Source organism: Xenopus tropicalis, chromosome 6, assembly GCF_000004195.4.
Source record: "Xenopus tropicalis strain Nigerian chromosome 6, UCB_Xtro_10.0, whole genome shotgun sequence".
NCBI classification, from domain to species: domain Eukaryota; kingdom Metazoa; phylum Chordata; class Amphibia; order Anura; family Pipidae; genus Xenopus; species Xenopus tropicalis.
Window position 1 is genome coordinate 51,191,810 of NC_030682.2, and position 26,922 is coordinate 51,218,731.

General features: G+C 38.9%; 1 protein-coding gene across 1 annotated transcript; it reads right to left on the reverse strand.

The window, feature by feature from the left end:
• Positions 1 to 3,420: 3,420 nt before the first annotated feature.
• On the reverse strand, positions 3,421 to 26,490 carry slc26a4l (solute carrier family 26 member 4 like). Its single transcript, NM_001127020.2, is given in 21 exon segments — positions 3,421 to 3,697; positions 4,318 to 4,401; positions 5,961 to 6,106; positions 6,891 to 6,945; positions 8,020 to 8,259; positions 9,066 to 9,161; positions 9,261 to 9,353; positions 9,429 to 9,498; positions 10,617 to 10,723; positions 11,916 to 12,011; positions 12,717 to 12,794; positions 14,034 to 14,147; positions 14,526 to 14,673; positions 17,752 to 17,834; positions 19,480 to 19,632; positions 20,270 to 20,434; positions 20,964 to 21,136; positions 23,557 to 23,667; positions 24,763 to 24,902; positions 26,246 to 26,389; positions 26,474 to 26,490. Coding segments are annotated over 20 exon segments (2,307 nt in total). The 5' UTR covers positions 26,377 to 26,389; positions 26,474 to 26,490; the 3' UTR covers positions 3,421 to 3,673.
• Positions 26,491 to 26,922: the final 432 nt, after the last annotated feature.

The following is a 26,922-nucleotide window of genomic DNA, read 5'->3' on the forward strand; positions in this document are numbered from 1 at the left end:
TTTTGCTCCGTATGATAATCTCGGTGCGTGTATTTTAATCCTGTTAGCCTGTTCTTATACTTATAGTTTGTTTCCATATTAATAGGACCAAGTGTCAGGATTATTTTATCATATTGAAAAGTGTACACTTATAGAACTGATAGCTTGTGAAACCAGACAGATTAAAGTGAGCTAGAAAGACTAGCTGCAACAGAGCGCACAAAGTCATGAAACATTTAAAATATACAAATATATCATATGTGGGTGCTATTTCAAAGAAAATAGCATTGTACTGTCTGTGCATGTGAACAAATATGGATTGGCAGCTTCTGATTGCATTTTATTTCCCCTACTAAGATTCAGTGTATGTGCTTCAATTCAGGGGTATCTGTTTGACTATGTATATATGTTTATAGTAACACTATGTTTTATGTTGTTTTTCTATTTGGAACAAAGTCAAAGAATCCGTGGTGGTCGAATGCAAGACATTCAAGAGCTATGAATGCATAAATGAAGACTGAATTCTGAAAGGCTGTTACCCGTTATGATAAATCTGCCTTGACTCAGTTGGGCTTTAGCATTCCCTTGCTCAAAAGTAAACATTCATTTGATTTTACAGAAATATTTTATTCATGCGTTTAAACAATTTGCTGTTATGATGCATAGCAAATGTAAGATTCTGGCCAAAAATCTTCTCTAGGAAACGAGAAAAAAGCAAGTCTTGTAATGATTAAGGGACAGGGAACAACCATAAAGATTCAGTCACTTCATAAAAACACACTAGCACTAGTTACTATATGGTAAAATGCCTGGACAGAGCTTTAACTGCAAGATTAACAATAAGAACATCCAAATAATATTAAATCTCCCCCCCTCCCCCGCATGAAGTAATGTACTAAGGGCAATGTAGGAAATTGTTCTCCCCTGTGGCTGACACAGAACCGGAAAATGCTTTGCCATTTAGGTCTCAATTGCACAGTATTCAGGGTTAGACTGGGCTGGTAGGACATGGAGAAGAAACCCTGTGGGCTCTGCTGGCCCAGACCCAATCCTCACCCACGCCACCTGCCCTCCCCTCCCCTGATTGTAGTTAAGTATGTAAGGTATGCATGTGGGGAGAGGGGTAAGGGGGGTAAGGGGCTGGTAGTGGGTGAGCAAGTGGGCAGTCAGGGGCCGCTGAAGGGGTGTGGGGGCACCTGGGGTAGCAGCCCTGGTGGGCCTGGCGCACACATCAGTCCAACCCTGACAGTAATTCTAAGTGCTTTGTCCTTTATGGGAAAGGTGATTTGCCCCCATGTGCCTGGGAAAATAGCTAATTTGTGTAGGCTGAGCACAGTCTGTAGTCTGTAAGTCTTGCCCAGGGAAATTGCGAAGGTCAAAACTTGCATGAACCTCTCAAAAATACTGTTCATTTAGTATCTATGAAAGTGTATGTATTTAAAAAACAGGGGGTTTTAGTGACAAAGTTATAGTACAGGTATGGGATCCCTTATCCGGAAACCCATTATCCAGAAAGCTCCGAATTACGGACAGCCCATCTCCAATAGACTCCATTTTAATCAAATAATTCAGAATTTTAAAACTTTCCTTTTTCTCTGTAATAATAAAACACTACATTGTACTTGATCCAAACTAAGATATAATTAATCCTTATTGGATGCATAACAATCCTAGTTGGTTTAATTAATGTTTTATTGATTTTTTAGTAGAAATAAGGTATGGTGATCCAAATTACCGAAAGACCCCTTATCCAGATAAGTATCCAGTATCCAGTATTCTGGATAATGGGTCCCATACCTGTAGTAGTAGTGACAGAGATGTAATGAGGTACAAAGGAATAAAGGACTTTGAAGGTTGTGAGGTGTTTGTAAGTTATTCCTTGTTTAAAGGGAAGCCATGATAAAAACTTCTGCAGGGGTGGGTCTGTACTCTTTTGGATGAGAAGAGGAGAATTATGGCAGTAGTGTTTAATACAAACTGTAGAGGGAAGAGATGGGAGTTAAAGAGGCCAATGAGTAGCAGGTTACAGTAGTCTAGATAGGATGAGAGCATGTATGAGCATATTAGCTGTTGCAAGTGAAAGAAAGAGATGTATTTAGTCAATATTGTGTAAGAAAAAGTGACAGTGGTGGGTTTTGACGGTGGTCAGAGAAGGAAGGAGAGGAGTCAAAGATCACCCCCAGACAATGTGCCAAGTTGACAGGGTTAATGAGCATGCCAGGGGCATGCTGAACTGGCCAGGTGCCCCCCCCCCCCCCACTGGGCCCCTGTGGTGTCAGCCCCAGTGGGCCCTGCACCCCCCAGTCCAACCCTGATTATACATACACATACATTACATGCATTTTGCCATCTGCTTTACATACCCTACAGCAATGCATGTGATAACTGTCTTAATCATGTCTTAACCAATTAGGAAGTTACACTACTCCCAGCACTCACTGAGCCCAGCGCTTAGGGATTTGTGTGTTGCTTCAATTTTTGTTTTCTCATAGCTACCTATTCCAGTCACTAGATGCTCATTCATCAAATCTCTGTAGTGAAGGTTCTGAAAGTAGGTGTTATTCAGTGTCTATCAAGAGAGCTGGGATTTCCCTATGAATTCATATAAGGAAGCGTGTAATATGTTCCAACCTCTTTGAATGATGACATAGAGCAGTGCTGTCCAACTGGTGGCCCGCGACCCCCCTCCTGTCTGGCTGCTTTGATGGCTTACCTTTGTATAAGCTTTATCTTTTCTTTGACTCATTTACTGCTCCTGTATTCCTAAGGTCACTGTCATCCACAACAAGATTTTTTTTTTTTTTTTTTTTAGTTCAACACCTAAACAGCACTATATCAGCCCCTTCTGCACTCATGTATTGCAATATTGGCAGGCAGAAACTGCCGTTATCCTGGTATGTTAGATAACAAGATCACTGACTTGGGATTCGCAGGGATGATTTTACTTAGAGCAGGGATCCCCAACCTTTTATACCTGGGGGCCACATTCAAATGGAAAAAGTTTTGGGGAGCAACACAAGCATAGAAAAAGTTCCTGAAAGTTCCCTAGTATATTACATATTCTTTCAAAATGCTAAACACGTTTTTAGTGGGTTGAAGTATGAGCTCCAGGCCAAGTTGGCTAGGTGCCCTAGGCAACCGAGTCGTCCTCGCCCACCACCCCCGTGCAGGCGTGAGGTACATGCCTAGTGCCCACCAATGTGCCTTTCCCTCTTCTGCCTACCTCTGGCTCGGGCCCTGGTCCCACTGAAAATAAACATTAAAAAGCAAACAATATATGTGCATATTCTGAGCCCCAAACAATATATCTGCATATACTGAGCCCTCTTTCTTCTACTTTTTTCATTCATTTGTCAGATTGCTTGTAAGATACAACTCCCCAAATAAATAATTTGAAAACTATTTTTTCTCTTCAGTCAAACAAAAAAATTGAATTTGGTGACCTTTTGAATGTTAAAATGAATATGTTTATTTATATATGTAATGAAATACAGTGTACACAAAATCTACTAAAGACCAAAAAAACATTAAACAGTTGCACCATTTCTTTCTTTGTTGTACAAATATTATATTACTATATTAACTACACAATATTTATATTGTGCATTGGTACAGAAACAAAAGTTTGTAGACTCTTTTATGGTTAGAAATAGGATGATGGTGTTTGAATCCAGTTTTGCAGTTGAAGGGTGCCTCAGGATGCATATCGTCTAATAGCCTATCAAATGAAACAATAAGGAAATGTCATGTTTAGCCAGTAGGAAATAAAGAGCAGCCACGACTGGCTGGAATTTGCTAACTCTGTGCTGTATTTATCTACCTAGCAGAAATTTTATGTAACCCTGTCCCTGACATAACTTTTTCAAAAACACAGTGGGCCAAATTTACCATTGATCATTATTAAATGATTGGTTGCCATCAATAAATTAGGATTAAAGGAAATTATTACCACAAAGATCATTCTAAAATAAATCAGATTATGTTCTTTTGTAAAGATAGCCATATTATAGATAATACTCTAGATCCCATTAGACTTTAAATTGATGCTGTTTAATGTTACTAATATTAAAAACACAACGTGGGCAGCCTGTCCTTATAACTGAGACCACCCTCCATTATCTGATGCCTAGGGCAGGTACTTTGTATCTTTATATTTTCCCTGCAGCACTCTTGCCAACATTTCCACCCTCATTATCAATCTCTTGGAGGAGAAGTATGAAGAGAGCAAGCTGAAAATTATGCCTCGGACAAATGAATGACTCCTTTCAGATGCAAACATTTTACAAGCGATACTGCAATCAAAGGGTTAAATACAGCGCTCAACATGACAAATCCTACCTCTTCGTGTACCGCCAGCTCCTCGTGTACTGGATCTAATTCCACGAAGTCCAGCTGTCCTTTATTTTCCTGCATGAGTGAAATCTGAAATGAAAAGAGCAAGTTATTACTGTACATCATATCTACATATCATTTCATCCTGTAGCTGCCTGCCGATAGCTGTAAATATACTGTATGAACATTATTTAAAAGTATGTGTAGGGACCCATAGGGTTAATCTGCCCCTATGGCTTTAAACCCTACCACTTCCTTATTTCTGCTATTACTGGGCAAAGGCCCATGTATCTAGTTGTCCCCTTTACTTATACCTTATTGGTTTATTTGTTTGATTACACCCATTACAAACCAATATATTTATCAAGGAGGTGTGGCTTCCTCTTTGGCTGCCTCTGTGTCTCAGGTGAAGGTCCACTGAGCCTGGGAGCAGAACAAGGCCCCAGTAAAGACTTATTGCCCTAGGGTGCCCATCCTATACTCTAGTGAAGTCGTGGACAGGGACCCGGTGAACGAGGACCAGTTAGATAGTTACTCTTGTAAGAGCACTCTCTAGGAGAGTGAGATAGAGAGGGTAGGAAGCAAGAGCAGCTCGGCTCCACCAAGGAAAGTAGTAAGGAAGTACCCTTCCATACAGGCAATGTTGACTCCGGAAATAGGAGACAGGCAGTATCTCAACCCTGATCCACAGTCAGTAGAACTCCCAAGCTAGGGGTTATCAACCTGAGGACTGAGGTATCTATCCTGACTGCTTCCAAAGGGTGGCCAAGCTGACCAGGTGCATTTACCCTGCCCAGACTCCCAAAAGAGGTGGGATAAACCGGTGTGCGTCCTTTCTTGTTGTCCTCAGAGTACTACTGTCATTTAACATCTATATCTGCATTGTGAGTATAACCCTGCCTTGCTGTTTGTCTCTGACAATAACCTTGTGCTATAGTTCAACGCCAAGAACTTTCTGGCGTCCATCTTTGCTAAATTGCACTGCACACAGCTACAGTGAGTTGTAGTTTCACTACACCCTTGCTCCACAGGTCTCTTCCATATAGCGAAGGCCCATCCTGTCTAAGAGAGTCTTGTGTACCCCATGCTCTAAACCACACTAGCCTGGGCTTTAACTATTTCATGGCCAAATAGGGGTTACATATGCATGCAAGGTAACTATATGGTTATATTGCTCAGCTTCTTAAAGCTTTGGGCAGATTAATATGGTATTCATGTCTATTTCTTATAACTTGTATAAAGATTGATAGACTTAAACAAATATACAAGCTGCCAAAGGGGACACTACAAAACAGAGGCACCACCCCTTTAAATTATACTTAACCCAGTGCCACTTTTCTATTGACTATTTCTGAGTGTCACAAAACCCTCCATTTAATGGTGGGGATGAGGGGTATTCAGCCATAGTTAGTTTTGCCATTTCCAGGTGCCTGGTACAGAAACCTGATTGACCACATATTCAACTATTTTAAATCAAACTATTTTTATCCATGTGTGTTGGAACTTAATTTCATTCTAAACTATGTTGTTTTACTGCAGGTTACACTAGTACAATTCTCTTATTTAAACCAGAAACAGTATAATGGATGCTGATCCCTTTCAGAAAATATACCTACAGTTCACATAAATGAATAAATAAATAGACATACCCTCCTAAATATGGGATCACTTGCACTTTCAAACTTTCTCTCCTTTTCTATGTAGAGCATAGCATCATGGACAGTGAGGAAAAAGATATCAGGCTTGATAGCGTCATCAAAGAACCCACAAATTTCCATTTTGTTGTAGACTTTATCTGTAGAAGAAATTACTAGGTGTAAGTTTTAAAAACTTGCATCAAAGTCCTGTTTGGTTTAAAATTTCACGGAAAAATTAAACCTTAAAAATATTGTGGTGTAACATGTTAAAGGAGATATCATTGATTGGCGTTAATCCATTATATCATTGATTGGTGTTAATCCATTGTATAAACTTCCAGTGAATCAAGGTTTACTGAAAGATATGCACAGTGTTTTATTAATTTGTTGGCAAAAGCTATAGTTGGAACAATAAAAATGCTCCTAAACCAAATTCCTCTGTGCTTGCACAGGGTACAGTGGAGTACTAGGCAGACACAAACAAGGGTTATGCTAATGGTGACCAAATTTGATAAGAGCTAGTCGCCAGCACTTTACATGAAATGGTACAGGCTGAAAGGAATAAAAAATATATGTGTTGGTTGGGGGAGAGATTTTGAGCAGGTAATTTGAGGAGCCAATACCTTAGGGGACAAGACAGAACTAAGACCTATCATTTTTATAAGGCTAAAAGAAAAGGCTTGGGGAAAACTTGAGACCTCCTGCTTGTCTAGGCCATAAGTGGATTCTTAAGAAGGATTTCAGTAAAACAAATATATACACTGAATACATTAAGATTATGTTACATGGGGGTTTAGCCCTGTCAGGCCTGACATTTAATAACTTCTTTACCTGTTAAGCATAGGTATAGAAATACTTGACTTTTTTATATAAATTCTCTTTTAGTGTAAACTGTGTTCAGTAAAATTAGCACAGTAATTGTAAATCCCAGAGTGTTTTTACCATCACATGCTGCAATGTAAATGTCTACATCAATCCTCTTGAATTCTTTATATATCTGAAAAAAAAACAAAGGAATTCAATAGGAACAGTTTTTCAGGTGAATTTAACATTAGACGTAAAGTACTAAACTATAGCAGCTCTGCTAGTTAGTGTTAGAATGCCCCTTTGTATCTTACTGATATGTTGCACCATCCAAAATATATTGGGCACAAATGGTTTTGGCTTTTAATCTCTATGAGATTCAATCTCTATCAGAATTCACTTCCATGTGCTGCTCCGTGCCGCATAGAGATTAAAGGCCGAAAATATTTTGTACATAGCGGACAATACGCTCCATGTGCCCTAATGAGGTACATAGATGTAGTAAGTATTATCTGGAAGATAACTGAGGTTGGATGGGATGGGGTTACAAGTAAAGGAAGGTATATAATACATTTCTTGGCAACAAATTTCCTATTTGAAAAAGGATTTCATACTTTGGCTTTCTAGAGAGCCATACATGACATTTCACCCCTGTTTATCTTTCTGTGTAAGAATAAAACCCATAGCATCCAATGCAACTTATCTATCTAATGGCATCCAGTGCAACTATCTTCAAATCCCAGATTCCATTACTTCACAATGGAACATAAAAAGGGAGGAGGTAACATTATGGGGCACATTTACAAAAGCACGAATGCTCAGAGCATTCATTCGAACGCTCCAAGCGTATTTTCGCTGAATTTTTCTGGCGTTCGCACAACTGTTTCGTGCGCTTGCACGAAAAAATCGGAAAGGTTTTACCGCTGTTTACAATCCGAATTTTTCCCATTCGGGATTCGAATTCGTGGATTAGTAAATCTGCCCCTATGTGTGAGGCATAAAGGGGGACTGAGAACTAGTGCCTCTAAACAGAAACAGATCACTATGTTTCCTTTGAATTTGAGGAATCAGGTATGTTTGTGTAGAAAATAAATAAATATATATTTATTTCTGTAAGTTCAGACAATGTTAATGCATCCTTGTTACATAACCCCAACTAAATGAACGCATGTTGAAAGTTTCTCTTTAAGTCATTTAGTTTAGTTAATAGTTGCCACTGGAAACCAAATTCATATACTGTTCTTCACGCACACATTTATTAACGTACCAGTTTTAAACTTTTCACTGCCACCACATCGAGAAAGGCGACCTGTGCAAAATCAAAAATAATAGTGTGTACAGTAACTTTAGGGACAGACACTGTTAGAGGAAGGTCTGAATTCCAATCCACTTGGATCTCCACTTCATTTGTGTGAATCTCTTGGTTTTGCTCTACTTCTTGGTCATCTGGCTCATCATCTGGTTCAAAACCTTCATTATCCATACCTGAACCACTGACAATACCATTCTGTAAGAGACAATACATGGGAGTTATTGTTTATTTATGTAATGCTTTATAAGAAACAAATAAAAGTCCACCAACTATGAAAAACTGCAACAAATGTTTTTTCTTGACATGATAAATTCTCCTTGTATACTCATGTAAACCTGCTTCATACTGTCTGAGACTCATAGGGGGGAATGCACAAAAATGTTGTATAAAATTGAAATTTGTGCGCCGATTCACAGACCAATTTTCAGTCATTTTTCAGCTTCTACTGACGCACCTTAGGGTGAAGACACACAGAGCTACTTAGTACAGACACAACTGTGACTACTTGTCTCAGTTACAAAATGCCAGAAACCCTCTGCCATAGACAATACTGAGAATTGCCTCTGCTAAAACACATGTAAAGACAATTATCAATAAATGATCAGCATTGTCTGTTTTAGTAGCTGTGAGAATTAGCTGCTACTAGTAGCTCTGAGTGTCTTCACCCTTACCTCCTAAACTATAACAAGTCCCTGTCAAGAACTAGGCCCTGGCTTTTCAAGTACACAGAGGCCCAAACAGCCCCCCACAGGCCAAATTCCAAGTGACTGTTTATAGTATCTTACAGCAGCCCATCTGGCTAGAATCTACAGATTGCCAGTCTGGGCCTTGTTCCTGTAACCATGCAAATGTTGGTAGGAAGAGCCTGCTACTTAGATTCAGAAAAAGGGTGAATACTCAATATCCTTAACCAACATTTGAGGTTTATATATATCTTCCTTCAGAGAGGGGGTCTGTTAACATTATTCAAAAGATATTTCATAGACATATCATTTACTCACCCAGGTTGCTCCCAGTTGGCCTTTCTTGATGAGTTTTTCTATCCTACGAAGAGCTTTTGTTCTCTTGTTAAAAACTCTGGCAGCATCAAATCCAACCTTCATTGAATTTATATTAAAAACAAATCAGAATTTTTGTAGATTCAGAATAAATATTCTAAACTGCAGTTTACCAAAAAAAAGTAAAACGTTACTTACTATTTTTTTAATGCCACTTTTCAAGCCTTCAATATTGCCATAGAAAATTCCACTAGAAAAGCGAATAATTCTTACTCCTCCTGGCTCAATAAGCTGCAAAAGAATTACACTTATTCTTTGTACTGTGCTAACATGAATTACAAGCCAAACCTTCATAAAAATACTCACTTCTTTGTATATCTTTACATCCTTATAAAGATCTGTATGAGGAATATTTGCAAGAGAAGTGCATGATGGGCTAGAGAAAAACACAGAATAAAAATGAATAGCAATGGGCTACTGTCATTAAAATGTCACTTTAGTTAGTATGTTGCAAATAAAACTATTTATACTAATTTCTAGTTACATAAGGAAATATACCGGTACTTTGTACTTCCATGATTCTACTTTTTTCTACTTTTGTTTTTTTTACAGACAATTAGGCTTGATCATTGGTCTTTTAAAATCTAAATCAGTGCTCATTTCTTTACAAACTGGAGAGATAATGGGCCAGATTTAATTTCATGAGGAAAATGTATCCCATGGTTTATTAGGTAAAAACATAGTTGTAAGGGCTCTGGCACACGGGGAGATTAGTCGCCCGCAACAAAACTCCCTGTTCGCGGGTGACTAATCTTGGGGAGATTAGTCACCCGCGAACAGGGAGTTTTGTTGCGGGCACACGCGGCGGCGCGATTTCGGCAAATCGCCGAAGTTGCCTCGCAAGGCTTTTCCGGCGATTTGGCGAAATCGCGCCGCCGCGTGTACCATCCCACCGGCGACTTACATTTTCGCCAGTGGGATGGCAGGTGATGGCAACTCGGGGAGATTAGTCGCCCGCGAACAGGGAGTTTTGTCGCGGGCGACTAATCTCCCCATGTGCCAGAGCCCTAAGTGTATGGTAAAATCTGGAACTGATTTAGGAGAATCTAAAATTGCATTAGGAAGAGTTTTTTTCATTAATTTACATTTTGTCCAATATGAGACAGATGATAATCATATGCTTTGATTTTCTCTTCCTCTATGCTTATCTTTTGTTAATAGTGGTTTAAAAAATGTTTGTCCTTAACCCCAATTAGGTCAAGGCTCCCCATACATCACAATATGGTTACAGATATAATAATACAGTGGTGTGTTATTGTGCAGTAGGTCAAAGAAAATCCAAGAAAGGAAAAAGTCTTTCTTTCAAATCTCGCACTAACTTGCCTTAATGTTAGGCTTCCAGTTTCTTAGAATGCAAATAAAATTTCCTTTGAAATTCACTACATGAAAATAGACCTTTGCCCACTCCTTGGGGCCTCTTTGGAGTGTAACCCCAAGTGTGAGTAACATAAATGCCTTAATGCTTCAATTTGGTGCCATATTAAAAATACTTACAACTGGACACGCAGAACAACAGTCAGTAGTCCAAACACTAAGCCAGCCAATAATCCCAAATCTAAACCAAGGATGATTGCTGATATGCACGTGAAAACCCATATAACCTGCAAAGATATTGATATATTTTATTCCAACCTGACAGAAAAGTGCTAATGATGCTGTTCACCATTGAGTTAACTTTTAGTAATATTTAGAGACAATAATAGAGACAATTTACAATTGATTTTCATTTTTTCAATATTTGTAGGTCGTTAGCTATTTAACTTTTTGTTCACCAGCTCTCTAGTTTATAGTTTCAGCAGCTATCTGGTTGCTGGTTGCTAGGGTCCAAATAACAACCAGGTAGTGGTTTGAATGAGAGACTGGTATATGAATAGGGGAGGACCTGAATAGAAAAATAAGCTATACAATGTAACAATAACAGTAAAACTGTAGCCTCACAAAGCTTAGTTTTTTGTTGCTGGAGTCAGTGACCCCCATTTGAAAGCTGCAAAGAGTTAGAAAAAGTAGGCAAATAATTTAAAAACTATAAAAAATAAAAAATGAATTCCAATTAAAAAGTCAAGCAGAATTGGCCATTCTATAACAGACTAATAGTTAATGTAAACGTGAACCACCCCTTTAAGCGTAAAGCAATTCGGATTGAAAAAAATGTAAACTAAGAACTATGTAAATCCACATTTGCAAAACAGTGGCCATGTATCATGAGAGTTATTATTTATCATTATGAGTCAAACGAAAATGCATTGACAAATAAATTGACGCGCCACTTTTTCGTAGCCGTTACGACTTGCGCGAATTGTCGCGACTTTTTCGTAGCCGTTACGATTTGCTCGTATATTGTCACGACTTTTTCGTATTGAGCGCTCGTAAACGGCGGGTAAAACTTTCAGACTTTGCATGATTTTGGAAGCCTCCCATAGGACTCAATGTCACTCTGCAGCTCCAACCTGGCCCAAGGAAAGTCACGATACTGAAGCTTGAATGAATCCTAAACTTTCGTACTCGGCGCGATGGCTACGAAAAAGTCGCGACAATTCGCGCAAGTCGTAACGCTACGAAAAAGTCACAACAATTTACGAAAAAGTCGTAACGGGTACGAAAAAGTTGCGACAATTTACGAAAAAAATCACAAAATACCGATCATTACGAAAAAAACGCATTCGGACGCTTTTCGGACATTCGTGCATTAGTAAATGTGCCCCATAGTTCTCTATGTGCAGCAGTGTCAGTTAGCCATTTCAGACCTTAGCCACTGCATGCATGCAAAAGCAAGGTACAAAATGTAATACTTACCGCATCCCATCTATTTTGTCTCCAAAGAACAGGGATATCACGAACCTGCATATACATTCCCTTTAAATTGGCTACAACAATAGCTGCCAGCACCGACTGGAAAAAGAAGAATCATGTTATGGTGAATTAAGTATTGTAGTACATGTATACGTATATATATTGTTTCTTACTGTGTGCAAAATAAAAAGCAAATACAGTATGTTAGATAATGCATAGCACATAGATTTAATTTGCCTGGATACACCTGCTCCTAGGGCCACCATCACTGCTTAAAGCTGGCCATACACGCACCGATAATATCGTACGAAACCTCGTTTCGTACGATATTCGGTGCGTGTATGGCAAGTCGGCACAAAAGACTTCGGTGCGTGTATGGCAAGTCGCATGAAAGATCGCAAATCGCCACGTGTGTGGCCACCTTAAGTTATGTGTAAATTTACGGCAAACCTTTACATAACTTATTCAAAAACTGCCTAGAAATATATGTAACTTGAGTATCAAGCTAAAGCAGGCAGGGGCAAACTCCACTGACCACCAATGAATTAAAAAACTTAAGGTAAAATCCAATGCTCCCAATGAACTGACTGACTTACTGGTACATTATAATTCATTGTAACTGCTTATTATAGAGTAATGTCAGCGGTTTATAGGATTATGTATCTCTTACATAATTTTGCAGCAGAGGAATGACTGGTTATTGGGCCCCACAGCAACATCATGGGGCCCCTAAGCTAACACAGTTTACATGACTTGACATGAACATTGATTTTCTACGTAAATAGACAACAGAGGTTGCTGTACCTTTTGCAGGGGTTCCAGAAGCCTGCCAATAGCCACAATCGCAATGAGGACCATTAATGCAGAAATCATGCCCGCAATCTAAAAGCAAGGAAAATAGAATGTAGTAACAAACAATAGCAATAATATCTAATAATAAAATAACTTCCCACATATCTGAATTTTATAAAAAATTTTATGATGAAAAGGGATGGTGGAACATTCAAGTCATGTCAGTTAGTTTAAATATTCTCCTTAACATTTTGTTGTAAGTGTAAGTGAGCAAGTCACTGAGTACAGTGCATTGTTTCTATGATTAGACAGCAACAAGAGAAAGCAAATTAATTTAGCAGCCCTTGGACCATATATGTCTTCTCTATGTTTCCATGTCAGCATTCTGGGGAAATGCTTACGTATGCAAATGGAACCATTTCTAATGTAGTGGGCCTCACTACCCAAAGCACTTGTGGCTCTCTTGCATCTTGCACTTTATTGTAACTTTATACAAGTAATTTATCCGTGAGTGCACCTTTCATAAGACTGACTGAGTGTGTGTCTCAGCAATTCACCCAAAAAAACATAACTAAAACTATTTGGCATAGTCTTGAAATTAAAGGGTTTGATTGAGTATAAATGCTGCTGAATTAGGTATATACAAACAAAATCAAAAGACTCATACTGGCACATCCCCACTTAACGATTACTTAATACTTATTGAGAAAGCTTGATACTATAAAAAATTAACATTAAAAATAGCTATTTAATCTAATAGACCAGACACCAAACAGAAATCCCATAAGGGTAAAAACCTGCTCCGAGACATTATTCATATGTGGACCTATTATTGCAGAATCTTAGGTGAGCAACTGAACTAATCTAGGGCAACGTAGAGTCGGATGGGCTCAGCCTCACATCTATCCCTGCCTCACTAAGGAAAAGTAAATCAGCACACCTGTATAACACTATTTTCCCCTGGTGTCCTTCTAGCCCAAGTGTATTGCTAGCTGTATATTGTGCAGTTGCTCACACCTCACTCACATCTGCTGCCACTAAGTACCATTCAATCATTTCTCGGGCAGTCACATAAAGTTAAAATAAGAGTACCCCCCTCAGAGGGAAACGCCTGACTCATGTTTCACTCATAAAAAAGCTTTGTTCCATAAATTAGCCAATAGACTTCGATTTAGAAGTCAAATATTAAAACTTTCAAGCTACATAATTAGCCAGGCTGTACATACGAAGTCCCTAACAATTCTGAGACAGCATTGCTTTTGCTGAGATGCCGAGTTAATCTTTCTATTGTCCTATTAATTTATTGAGAACAATCATCTAAACACCTACCTGGGTTTTCCCTCCAGTACCTTCCTGAATGGCAGTACGCGACAGAGCAGTGCTAGCACAAAAGCAAGAGAAAACGCCTGCAAACATATTGCTGATCCCGAATGCAATGAATTCCTTTAAAAAAAAAATATATATATAAGTATATACTTAGGCACCCATAGGCATACAATCGTTCGATATAATCTAACAAAATGTAAGAAAAACCTCCCCAGACACAGCCAGATGATATCTGTGCAAATCTGGTGGTGAAGCTTGGGGAGGTGAGGGTGCAGAGGGTGACGTCACCTCTGCAATCTGGGGGGGTGTAATTAGGACCCCTTTACTCATAAAATGTAAATTCATAGTGAATATTCTGGTAAAGCCCTTATTTAATATAGTGTTGACTTATGTTAACACATGAATTAATGGCGTTTGCCTGGTTAAAGAAGGTGTATTGTTTTCTATGCAGTCATTACCAGCTGAATGTGACAAGCTTCTCATTATCTGCATTACCTGATTCCCATTGACTTTGTAGTTATTCTTTGTCCCATAGACCTTTCCAACTGATATTGCAATAGCATATGCAACTATTCCAATGGAAAAGGCAGAACTGATTAGCTGGGAAAACAAGCTCACGTCTGGTGACGCAGGTGGTATAAATCTGTAGAATTAAACACATGCAAACTTAGGAACTTCAATGCTTGGCAAATTAATGAAAATGTCACCTTTTTCTTTAAAGGAGAACAAAACCCATATACTTAAAGGGGCTGCATACTTCCTACTTTCCTATTCTTTTTTTTAGACAATATTAAACAATAAGTGTTTATAGATAAATGGTTTACATGTGATTTATGTTAAACTTGTGCCCTGGGGATGTTCTACATCAGTGCTGTCCAACTTCTGTTGTACCGAGGGCCGGAATTTTTCCGACCTACGTGGTGGAGGGCCGATAATGGAAGCCAGTTTGGACCACTCTCCTTTTTGAAACCGCACCCACTTGAAACCACACCCATGTTATCACATGACCATACCCATATTAATGGTTGTAGTACAGCAAAAACCTGCCATACTCTGCCTGCCCTACCCTGCCTGTGTGTGCCATACTCTGCCTTCCCTACCCTGCCTGTGTGTGCCATACTCTGCCTTCCCTACCCTGCCTGTGTGTGCCATACTCTGCCTGCCCTACCCTGCCTTTGTGTGTGCCATACTCTGCCTTCCCTACCCTGCCTGTGTGTGCCATACTCTGCCTTCCCTACCCTGCCTGTGTGTGCCATACTCTGCCTGCCCTACCCTGCCTGCGTGTGCCATACTTTCACTGTGTGTGCCATTCTTGGCTGGTTTGTGCCATACTTGGCCTGTGTGTGCCATACTCTGCCTGCCCTACCCTGCCTATGTGTGCCATACTCTGCCTTCCCTACCCTGCCTGTGTGTGCCATACTCTGCCTTCCCTACCCTGCCTGCGTGTGCCATACTTTCACTGTGTGTGCCATTCTTGGCTGGTTTGTGCCAAACTTGGCCTGTGTGTGCCATACTCTGCCTGCCCTACTCTGCCTGCGTGTGCCATACTTTCACTGTGTGTGCCATTCTTGGCTGGTTTGTGCCAAACTTGGCCTGTGTGTGCCATACTCTGCCTGCCCTACTCTGCCTGTGTGTGCCATACTCTGCCTTCCCTACCCTGCCTGTGTGTGCCATACTCTGCCTGCCCTATGCTGCCTGTGTGTATGGCACACACAGGCAGCCTACAGTGACACAATGCTGGCACTGCTCCTACAGTCTGCACAATAACTATATATTAAAAAACTTTTTAATTGCAGTACCACCTCAGTATATGTTCTTTTTGTAGTGTGCAGGGTTTATTTGTGGGTTTCTACTGCTCCTGAGGTGTGAACAGGGGAACAATGGGGGTGATTACAGCCTGAGCCTGAGGTGTGAACACTGCAGGGGGTGAACAATACAGAGATTAAAAGGTGTGAACAACACAGGGGATTACATATTTAAACAATACAGCCTGATTACAGCCTTAATCTGAGGTGAGAACCATGCAGGGGGGGCAGTTAATCTCGGTACTGATACCATTTAAAGCTTACACAAAGGTTAGCCATCAAAGCAGCCAGACAGGTGGGGGGCCACACAGAGGGGGGTCGCGGGCCGCCAGTTGGACAGCACTGTTCTACATAGCAATGCTTATTTACTTTTACCTATGTATACAATGCTATAATCTTAATTTATCAACTGCAAATGTACAATTACTAAAATCTGACACCTTAAACTTGGTCCCATTTGTCATGTTAGGGCTCTGGCACACGGGGAAATTAGTCGCCCGCGACAAAACTCCATGTTCGCGGGCGACTAATCTCCCCGAGTTGTCATGACCCGCCATCCCACCGGCGAACATGTAAGTCGCCGGCGGGATGGCACACGCGGCGGCGCGATTTCCCGAAATCGCCGAAAATGATTTCGGGAAATTGCACCGCCGCGTGTGCCATCCCGCCGGCGACTTACATGTTCGCCGGTGGGATGGCGGGTCATGGCAACTCGGGGAGATTAGTCGCCCGTGACAAGGGAGATTTGTCGCGGGCGACTAATCTTCCCGTGTGCCAGAGCCCTAAAGGTGTTGAGAAAACACCTTTGGTGACTTTTTATCAGTCTGTAAATATCTGATGGGCCGTTTCTGAAAAAAATCTATGATTTTTGACCTAAACAGGTACAAACTGAAGCTACTCCATATATGTTCCTTGTGAGGCAGATAATTATTTTTTTTTTGTTGCAGATTTCAACTGATGTGATCAGGTTCTTAGTACCAGCCAAGAATTACAGAGTTCTTTAAAAAGCTTAAATAATTAAGATTCCCAGTGCAGATAACCCTTCTGCTTATCTAATTATGTACCTCACAAGGACCAAACATGGAGTAGCTTCCCTGTTTGCCCTGTTTAGCTCAAGAAATAACAAGAATTATACATTTTTCACAATTAAAACAAAAGGTATGTTTCACACAAGCCCTATTCATTGTACTCCTGTTTAACAAGGGGTATTATCCCCCTTTCATTTACAACTGCCAGAGTAGCCACCCTCTCAACACAAGAACAACACCACTGTATGCTCCAAAAACAGCGCCATTTGCTCTACTTGTTCCCAAAAAGCAGAGTAGTGCAGTGGGGTTGGTGGGTCATTTTGTTCCACTTGTGTCATTCCACTTAATCTCCCGGAAGTGACTGCCAACACTAAGCAAGTTGGAGATGCTATGAAGCTGGCCTCAACTCCACACACTTACCTTTGGGTGATCACCTCCGATGAAAGATTAAACAGTGTGAGATGGTACCTGCCAACCCCAGTAAAACAGGTAGGGCAAATGGAGCTGTTTTTGTGTAAAGTTGTGTGCGCGGTGTGGGAGGTGGGCCATTACAGGAGTCGTAACTTATTATACAGGTTTTATTATCCTTTAATAAACAGTGATATTATGAGACCATTCGCAAGTGATTATCATATTTGTTGTGTGTGTTTTTTTCTAATAATTGCCTTTTTAATTGCATAGTCTCTAGCCTGTAAATGAAAATGCTCTTGATCACAGGATTACTAGTTACAATTAGAGGCACATTAAAAAGTAAGATGATAAGAGATTTGCTATATTAAGAAAGTATGGAACAGTTCACTTGACAAACAGATCAGTGAATACGATTATAGGGTTTAATAAAAAAAGAAAATGCACTTAATGTAATGTTATTAAAAAATCAGTTCTCACCCGCTTGGAATGGTCTTTATTATTCCTGCATTGTATTTCCCAGCCAGATTTGCTCCATAGGAAATTCCTGTAGCTACAATTGTCTTGGGTTTAAAGAAAAACAATGTTGTAAATGTTAGTTCATTATAAAACATTGATAAAATAATCAAAATTATATATTTAGCACTGTGATATATAAACACTGCTGTTTTTCTTCTAACAGTTAATATTCCATTGCTTTCTTCCCACAGGAACAGCGGAACATGTGATGGGAATTGAATTGATTATTGGTCATCTCATTCTCTCTACCAATAAATCGCCTACCAGGGCCAGATAAAGGAGAATGCCACAGCATTTAAGCATCTTGTGATAGATATATGTAAATCACACTGCAGCATTTCTATGGCTAATGCCACACTGGGCTGCTTCCCAGCCTGTGTATAAAGCAGGCCAAGAAACAACCCCTCTCCCACTGTCAGCCCAGACACATGGAGGGGATTTTAGTGTTTCCGGGCTGACATTGTGTATAAGGGAAAATTGCATCATATCTTTCTTTCCTGGCCACGTTTCATGTCAGCTACATATGGGATAGCGCCTCCCCCTTGACTCCAGGCAGAAGACCCTCGCCTATCAAAAACTTGTAAGCCTTCCACTCCCTTACATAGGTGTCTATGTACCAAGCTGCTAGGTTCCTTTATAATACAGAATAGGGTGGAAAAAAACTTTCTGACATGAAAGATGGCCACAAAATGAAAATCATGGTAATATGATGCAATTTTCCCTTTTACCCTGACCATCTCCATGTCAGCTATGTTTGTTATGTGCCCAAGCTTAACCCATAAGGAGGGTAATTTAAGTAATTATTATCAAAAGGAACCCTGAAAACCTAAAACCTGAGACAATTTACAGAACATTGCCTTAACCATTCTAAACCAACTTAGGCAACTAATTTAACCTATATATACAAAACTCCTTGAATGCAATTTAATAGCCACTATGATAATATACCTTTAGTATACAGAAACTGTATGAACTAACACCTTCAATAGAGGTATACCAGAAAGAGCTCTCAGAATCAGACAATCCAGGCTTGTTGTGAATTATTCATGTCAAGTTTAGGAAAACACCTGATATCTAAGCTAAAACCTACAGGTATAATAAAATCTGTGATTATTCTATAGTAAGGCACCTCTGACTTCTACACCTTGACTCCCAACAATTTCACACCGAATAAAGCAAAAGTGAAACACTTGCTGAATGAGACCTGTTGGAGCCCGGCCCTTGGCCATACTAAACACGGAACAGGATTCCTGATTGTCAGACATAGTGAAAGGTGGTTCCAGAACTGAGAAGCGCCAGAGCTAAATGCATTATGCTCCTTGCATAACCCTGATATGTGAAGAAGGAACATTCACAAATGGGAAACACACTTAGATTCCTCTTAGATTCCAGACAATGAAAAATATATTCCCTTATAAAGCTAGAAAATGTGGATATGTCTTAAAAAACAAAAATGCCCTTTTTCCAACAATAAACTTATCATGTAATATTCACACATTAGTTAACGTAGTCATGCACTGTGCAGAAGGCAAGAATCAGGTCAAAAACCACATTTGTAATAGGAGAATTGGAGGTGCTGGGCCAACACTAATTACACTACTTTTGGTTAAAGATAACATCAAAGTAAATAACTGGATAGTAAAATACCAACCCAAAAGTGACACATTCAAGTAAAATACTTGCACTTACCACAATAATTTCTATAGGAATAGGTATACGAATCTTCTCTTTATAACGTTCATTTATCTCCTTTACCACTAGAACAATTACTAAAGTCAGCAGTCCAGCAATGAGGTCAGCAAAATTTGTTTGAGCAATGTTGGAAAATATATCTATGATTGTCTGAATGGAAAAAGTTGAGAAAAATAACAATTCATGTTAGTGCGATTAAACAAACGTGATAAATTCTAACACATCTATAAGATAGTGCTTCAACGAAAAATTGCATTTTTTACTAGTAAATTGTTTTATTTGCTATTAGCGATTGCCGAGGTGAGTGCAAAAACCTAAACCATCATAAATCATATTATAGGCCATTTATGATAGGATCCCTTCTGCTGTGCAAATACATTTTTGTATGAGATATGGTAGGATGCCAATATGCAAAGGGAACTAGAACTGGCAATAAGAATTAAAAAGTCAAGACCTTAAGCATTAACCGTTGCTTGGCCTACAGCTAAGGGCTCCCAGAGCAAGAGTCCTGCTGTCATCTGCCTCTGATTGCTCACTGCCCCCCGATCATCCAGTGTCACTGCACCCCCTGCTTATCATGTTTCCCCTCACAGCTGTGGCAATGTGCATAACAAAATACCCCCTGCTCAAATACTATGGAGTTAAGAAAGAGCCAAAATAAAGAATAGGCAGGCAGAAGAGTTATGTGCCCAGCGCCTCCCCACTGTTGTGCTTAGATGTTCAGTGCAATTGATAAAAGCCACCCATGCATCTACTAAACCCCCACATGTGCCATAAGCATACTTACATATATTATGGAAAGCACACCATTGTAGTTTTTGGCAGGAACATTAAGGATGGTTTTTATTTGTGTGACAGTCACTTGGAAAGCAGCAGCTGTGGTGAAGCCTCCGATCAGTGGATCTGCCAGGTACCTGACAATGAATCCAATCTGAAATACTCCCAGTGAAAGCTGCAGACAGACAGGGAAACTTCTCAAACAACAATTCCATGCAAAATGAATACTGTATTGAAACATATACATGAATAATAAGGCAAACAGGGCTGTCTAACTTAATGCTTTCCAGCCTTTGGCTGTTGCAAATTGCTTGTGAAACGAGCCAAAGTGGACCAGTCTGAATTATATGTATGCTGCCAATAAAGCATTATGGCACTGCATTTGCATATAATGCATATATGGCACCCTAGAAACCAGGAGTAGTTTTAAAATCCAAGTGGAAAATTAATAGTAGAGAGCTGGACACCAATCAAAATGAAGAGCACACAGTTGATCTGTTTATGGTAGCCAGGGTCACTGAAATATACACTCTTGAATGCTTGCAATTCAAGTGCAAAACTTGGGTATTCAATGCCAGAGTCTTCCATTTAGGGTAAAATATAAATTCTAGCATCAGGATTCTGCTAGTTGAATAGAGAAGATCCACTTACTGCTGATACTGAACTCTGACTTATGAAACAATGTACCAAAATGAATGTATCACCTGTAAGATTCCAATCAGGAAGGTGAGTGTACCACAGATACTAATTCTAGCTGCATCCCTGGCCGCTGTGTCTATGGCAGTCTCAGTGCCATTGATAGTAATGGCAAATTGTTCATCTGGAGCCATAGAAATCGTAACGATTCCAACCATCAGACATACCACTGGGAATGGCCCTGTTGAAAAAAAAACAAATCTTTTTTTAAATAGATTAAAGATTTAAAATGTTAATTTAAGAGCATATATATTAAAATATTTTATTGCATTCAAATTTTATGCGCTCTGTGTTTATAGACAAAGTGCCACACATGATGTGAAGCTTAATAAGATCTCATAAAGGCTGAAATATTAACTATTCAATCAGAGGTTTGATTGATCATTGTGTATTTTTAGATTCATAAACATGCATGATTCATGTTATGCTATTCCTTTTCCACCTTCTAATCTATTGCTGGCCTCAAGGACTTTCTATCTAGGCTTCCTAGCACTGCCTCTGCCTTCTCCTATCACTACCTATGGCAGATATCCTGACAAAGCCATAGGCTGGGGCGAATACCCCTTTAAAAGACAATCTAAGACCAAAATAACTGTATCACACTGTATTAGCCTCTACTTACTTACGCAAAAAGCAGAAAATCTGGTTTGAAAGATGCAATATTCATATAAACCCGTAAATTACTTAAATTCTCTCAAACTAAATACATTGTCTTCAGCAAAAATTCAAACATTTCTTTCAGTAGATATAAAACATGCAGTTCTGTCCAAGACTGTATTCCATTTCACATATCGAAATGGCACTTTATTTGCACATTTAATGAGGCCTAGCATGAAAATCTCCCATTTTCATGCTAGGCCTCATTAAATGTGTCTTGACCTTGTATCAGTATTCATGGCAGTTATTTTGACCAAATGACCAAAGTCTGCTGTCACACTCATTATGCTACATCACAGATTACTGATAATATAGGGCCTCGCAACAGTTACAATTGTTATCCTTAACATGACTTAAGATGGCCATAAACACCTAGGGGCACATTTACTAACCCACGAATGGGCCGAATGCGTCCGATTGCGTTTTTTTCGTAATGATCGGTATTTTGCGATTTTTCGGAAAATTGTCGCGACTTTTTCGTAGCCATTCCGAAAGTTGCGCAAAATCTGGCGATTTTTTCGTAGCGTTAAAACTTGCACGAAAAGTCGCACCTTTTTCGTAGCCATTCTGAAAGTTGCGCAAAATGTTGTGATTTTTTCGTAGCGTTAAAAAGTCGCGACTTTTTCGCAGCTTTCGCGCAGAGTACGAAACATTCGGATTCATTCAAGCGTCAGTATGGTGACTTTTCTTGGGCCAGGTTGGAGCTGCAGGGTGCCATTGAGTCCTATGGGAGGCTTCCAAAATCATGCTAAGTCTGAAAGTTTCGTCCGCCGCTTACGAGCGCTCAATACGAAAAAGTTGCGACAAGATACGAGCTAATCGTAATGGCTACGAAAAACTCGTGTTTTTTCGCTCAAGTCGTAATGGCTACGAAAAACTCGCGTTTTTTTGTGCAAATTGTATTGGTAACGAAAAAGTCGCGACAATTTCCGAAAAGTCGTAAAGGCACCGAAAAAATCGCAAAGAATACGAAAAAGTCGCAAAATGTTCGTTTTCCAATCGGAATTTTTCCAATTCGGATTCGGATTCATGGGTTAGTAAATGTGCCCCCTAGATTACAGTACATACATATGCGTGTGGGAATGTATGTAAGGTCACTGGTTTTATGATGGATTTGATGATGGCAAGTGCATTGACAGATGAAGTGAAAAGTAGCTGCAGCTTCTTTTAAATTCCTGCCATTCCCATTATTCTGGCTGCAATCCCTGATCAAAACACTAGAATGTGGCCATCTAATGATGTAATGTATCTATCAATTTACACTCATTAGACTGATATCCTGGAGGGCAGGCCAGTTCATGTTACTATACACCCTTTATTCAACATGAGCAAAATAAATGGAATTTGTGCTGAAACTACATTCTGCCTATTCTTTTAATTTTAAAAAAAATGATACACTTAAATTTTTTAATTCTAAAGTAGCATTGTCGCCACATATAGACAAAACTATCACCAGTTTTTATCGCCACCTGGAGAGTGGCGTTATGTGACACAAAGCCAGAAACTGTATAGTGAAAGTAATATAAAGTCATTTTTTAAACATGAGCAGCAAAAATGAGTGATTGCACTGGGAAATAATGATACTTATAAATGTATTATTATTTAATTAATTAAGAATAACTAATATAATGTGAAAATAATTGATTACTAAAAATACTTTATTGGCCATAAGTATATTTAATAATACATTTATAAATTGCTAATAATTACTATTTTATATAAATTATTCATTAATATGGCCATTGGCAGTGGCAGAAAAAAAAAATCTGCAAGATTTATAGCAGATTATGTAGTGTCTCATCGCACTTTAGTAAACATGGGAGAGGTGTTAATTTTGTCACAGGAATATTTGCAGCAATAATAGGCAATAGTTTATAGACAATTTTTATGAACTTTAGTAAACAGATGCCTATGTTCTTAAATATGCCCCTGGTGGTAACTTACCAACTGAAATATGCCTAGAGGTTCCAAAGAAGCAGTACATCAAAACAGGAAAGAAAGATGAATATAGCCCAAACTGAATGGGAACTCCAGCCATAAGGCCGAAAGCCAGACCTATAAAATGCAAAAGAAAATTACCAATATTAGGTTGTCTATTAAAATAATTGCTGCAATATAAGATTGTTTAGCCATTACCTGATAAGTCCCAAGACTGAATCAAATGTTATGCCAGTCTTCCAGGAGGTAGTATTTGAGTTTATTTCTGAAGAGACTAAGGGGAAATTCTCTAAGGAGGAATTTATTGGTGGAATTCCAGAGGTAAGGAGCAGCAAGAGAGAAAATTAGAAGTGAAAGTGTATGATGTGACCAGGCAGTGGCTCTGAGAGGAGTTGGGCCAGAAATAGAGACATACGATAAGAGAGGTAATGTGGTGCACAGAAATTAAGGGCTTTAAAAGTTTGAGATTATCCTTTGATTAATGGTAGCCATGATCAAGATTTTACCTATTTTCAGGCAACTAGAGAAGGATCTGCCAGCACAGCTTTGGACAGACTGAAGTAGGAAAGGTGGGAGTTGGGAAGATTGATTAAAAAAAATGATGTGGGCATGAATAAATGTTTAAATTGCTGATTGAGATAAGCAGGAATGGAATACATTTTGGCATTATTATTTTGGCAAAACACTGGAGCACTGAGGTTTGCACTTGGTTTTTTTGTAATTTGCACCCTGCGTTTTGCTATTACATGCTTATTTTATGCTGTAATGTACATCTTATATATATAGAAGTGTCAGAGTCACTTTAAAGCACTTGCTTACTTTTAAATAACTTATGTTGCAGAGAGCCTTATTCTGAGGCAATTAGCTTTTTGTTCAGCAGCTCTCCGATTAGAAATTTTAGCAGCATCTGGTTGCTAGCGCCTAAATTACCCCAACAACCAGGCAGCGGTTTGAATGAGAAACTGGAATGTGAATAGGAGAGGGCCTAAGAAAAAGCCAAGCTATATAAAGTAACAATAACAATAAAATTTAAGTCTCAAAGAACAATAGCTTTTGGCTGCAATGGTCACTGACCCCCATTTAAAAGCTGAAAAAAGAAAGCAAATAATTTAAAAACTATAATACATAAAAAATTAAGATAAATTGAAAAGTTGCTTGTGGCCATACTAACATACTAAAAGTTACCTTAAAGGTGAACCACCCCTTGCTTACCTTGCAAAGCTGAAATGAGGCCTACACTGACTCCGGCTATAATATCTTGCAGAATCCATTCTTTCCATCTGTATTTGGGAAGCCAGTCCAGGACAGGTATAAGAGTTTTGGCTATCCCAAATGCCTTTTTAGGGGTACAGCTGTCAGGCAAAAAGCAAGAAATCTGTTAATTCAGATATTAAACTGTGTAAAATATATCCTTTATATGTTGACAGAACATAGTTACCATGCCATAAAGTACAATTTATTCCCAACATCTCTTGTAGATAAAATATATTGGTTGTAATTGTATGTAATCCTGTATGATCAGCGTATACAGCCATTTATTGTACAGCATTGCAGAATATTGTGGCACTTTATAAATGCGGTTAATGATAATAACTAAGTGTTGTGGGAAGGAGAATATATCATCTAGTAATAAAATACTTAGATGTATTAGCTGTGTTGTTATTAAAATGAACTGAAAATGTTTGGAAACATTCAAATGGAAACTTTAGCTACAAATTTATCATTTTTACAGTTTTGCTCTTTCCACTAATATGTGTGTGTTACTAGCTCAGGTGGCAGTTTAGCTTGCCTTAAATGCCATCATCTCTCAGGGTGGCTAACCACACATTTCCTCTGAACATTCTATTACCCTCCTATTGTGTTATAATCACCCTATGATGAAACCAAAAGGAGCACAGTTTAGCAGCCTTCTTGGGTTATCTGTATGATTTCAGTGGGTGCAAAGCCAGTTAAATAAGGTCACAGTTGACACAGTTCATAACTCCCTATTAGTACAGATATTATTAGATTGTGTGTGCATATGGGTATTGCCCTGTAGTAAGCACAGATTTACAGATAAAGGTAATGGTATATGGAAAAGCACACAGCTGTGTGATAGTATTGCATTAATCACAATACTAGCAGTGTCCAGTCAGAGCCTGATCATCCTATGGTATAGCAATTGTTTTTCAGATCTACTTGGGGTAGCCTTGCCATTAGTGTAAGGCACATATAGTTTTATTATTTACACAAGGGATATCCATCCTGATCCCCCCCCACTGTAATTCTGTTTAAGGTCCAAAGTTAACTTTAAGTATGTAGCAGAATACCCTATTCCTAGGAACTTTGCAATTGGTAATTATTTGCCTTTTTCCTATGCAGGCCCTCTCCTATTAATATTGCAATCTCTCATTCAAACCACTGCCTGGTTGCTAGAGTAAATAAGACCCTAGAAATCAGGTGGCTGTTGAAATACCAAACAAGAGAGCTGCAAAGCAAACCCCTAAATAACTGAAAAACCTAAAAAATTAAAAATGAATACCAATTGCAAATTGTCAATAGCATAGCAATGTCTACATCATACTAAAAGTTAATTTAAAGGCAACTTCTACCCCTTTATACAAGTTTACTGTTTTCACGGTAAAAAAAAAAAAATTGGGGGGAGTGTTTTAAAAAAAAATCCATTTTAGTGGTCAGGAAACCACTGAATAATTACCTGAAAGTATTTTTTAGTTTTTGTTTAAATGGTTTGTGGATGATTTCTCTCTTCTCATGTTGTTCCTGGAAGGCCGGCTCTGAATAAACAGATCTTGTCACTAAATACTTGTTGTCACTTGATGATTCCATGATTCCAAGTGATCTGAAAGAAAGAAAAGAGCTAAGAACCAACATTTGGGTTACAATGTACGAGCACTGCATGGGGAGAACTCCCCTATTTCCCTACCTCTCCTGCTACATCGCAAAGCAACTTTTTGCCCCAGTATTTTCCATGCACAATTTATAGTGTTTGTTGAATGGGGGAATTGTTTATGGAAAAACGCTGTCCAGTTTGAGCAACAGTGTAATGTGATGTATGCGGATGAGAGGTGGGGTTTTGTGGCTGTTTTCAAGGTGACAGATAAAAATCACAAATAATTTTAAAAAGCCAGTCTTAGCTATTTTTAAATTAAAGAGCAAAATGGGAGCTTTTTGCATACGCTAAAAAGTAAAATCTGAACAAAAGGATCGTAAACAAAAATGTAAACAAAAATTCTACTGTGTGGAATATTGTATAACTGTATGCTGTATATTTTATATATATATTATATGTAACTGTTTGTTTGTTTGTTTGCTCTGCCTTGAGAAAGGTCACCTACTGTGACTGAAACGTTGGGAAAGTAAAATAAACTCCTT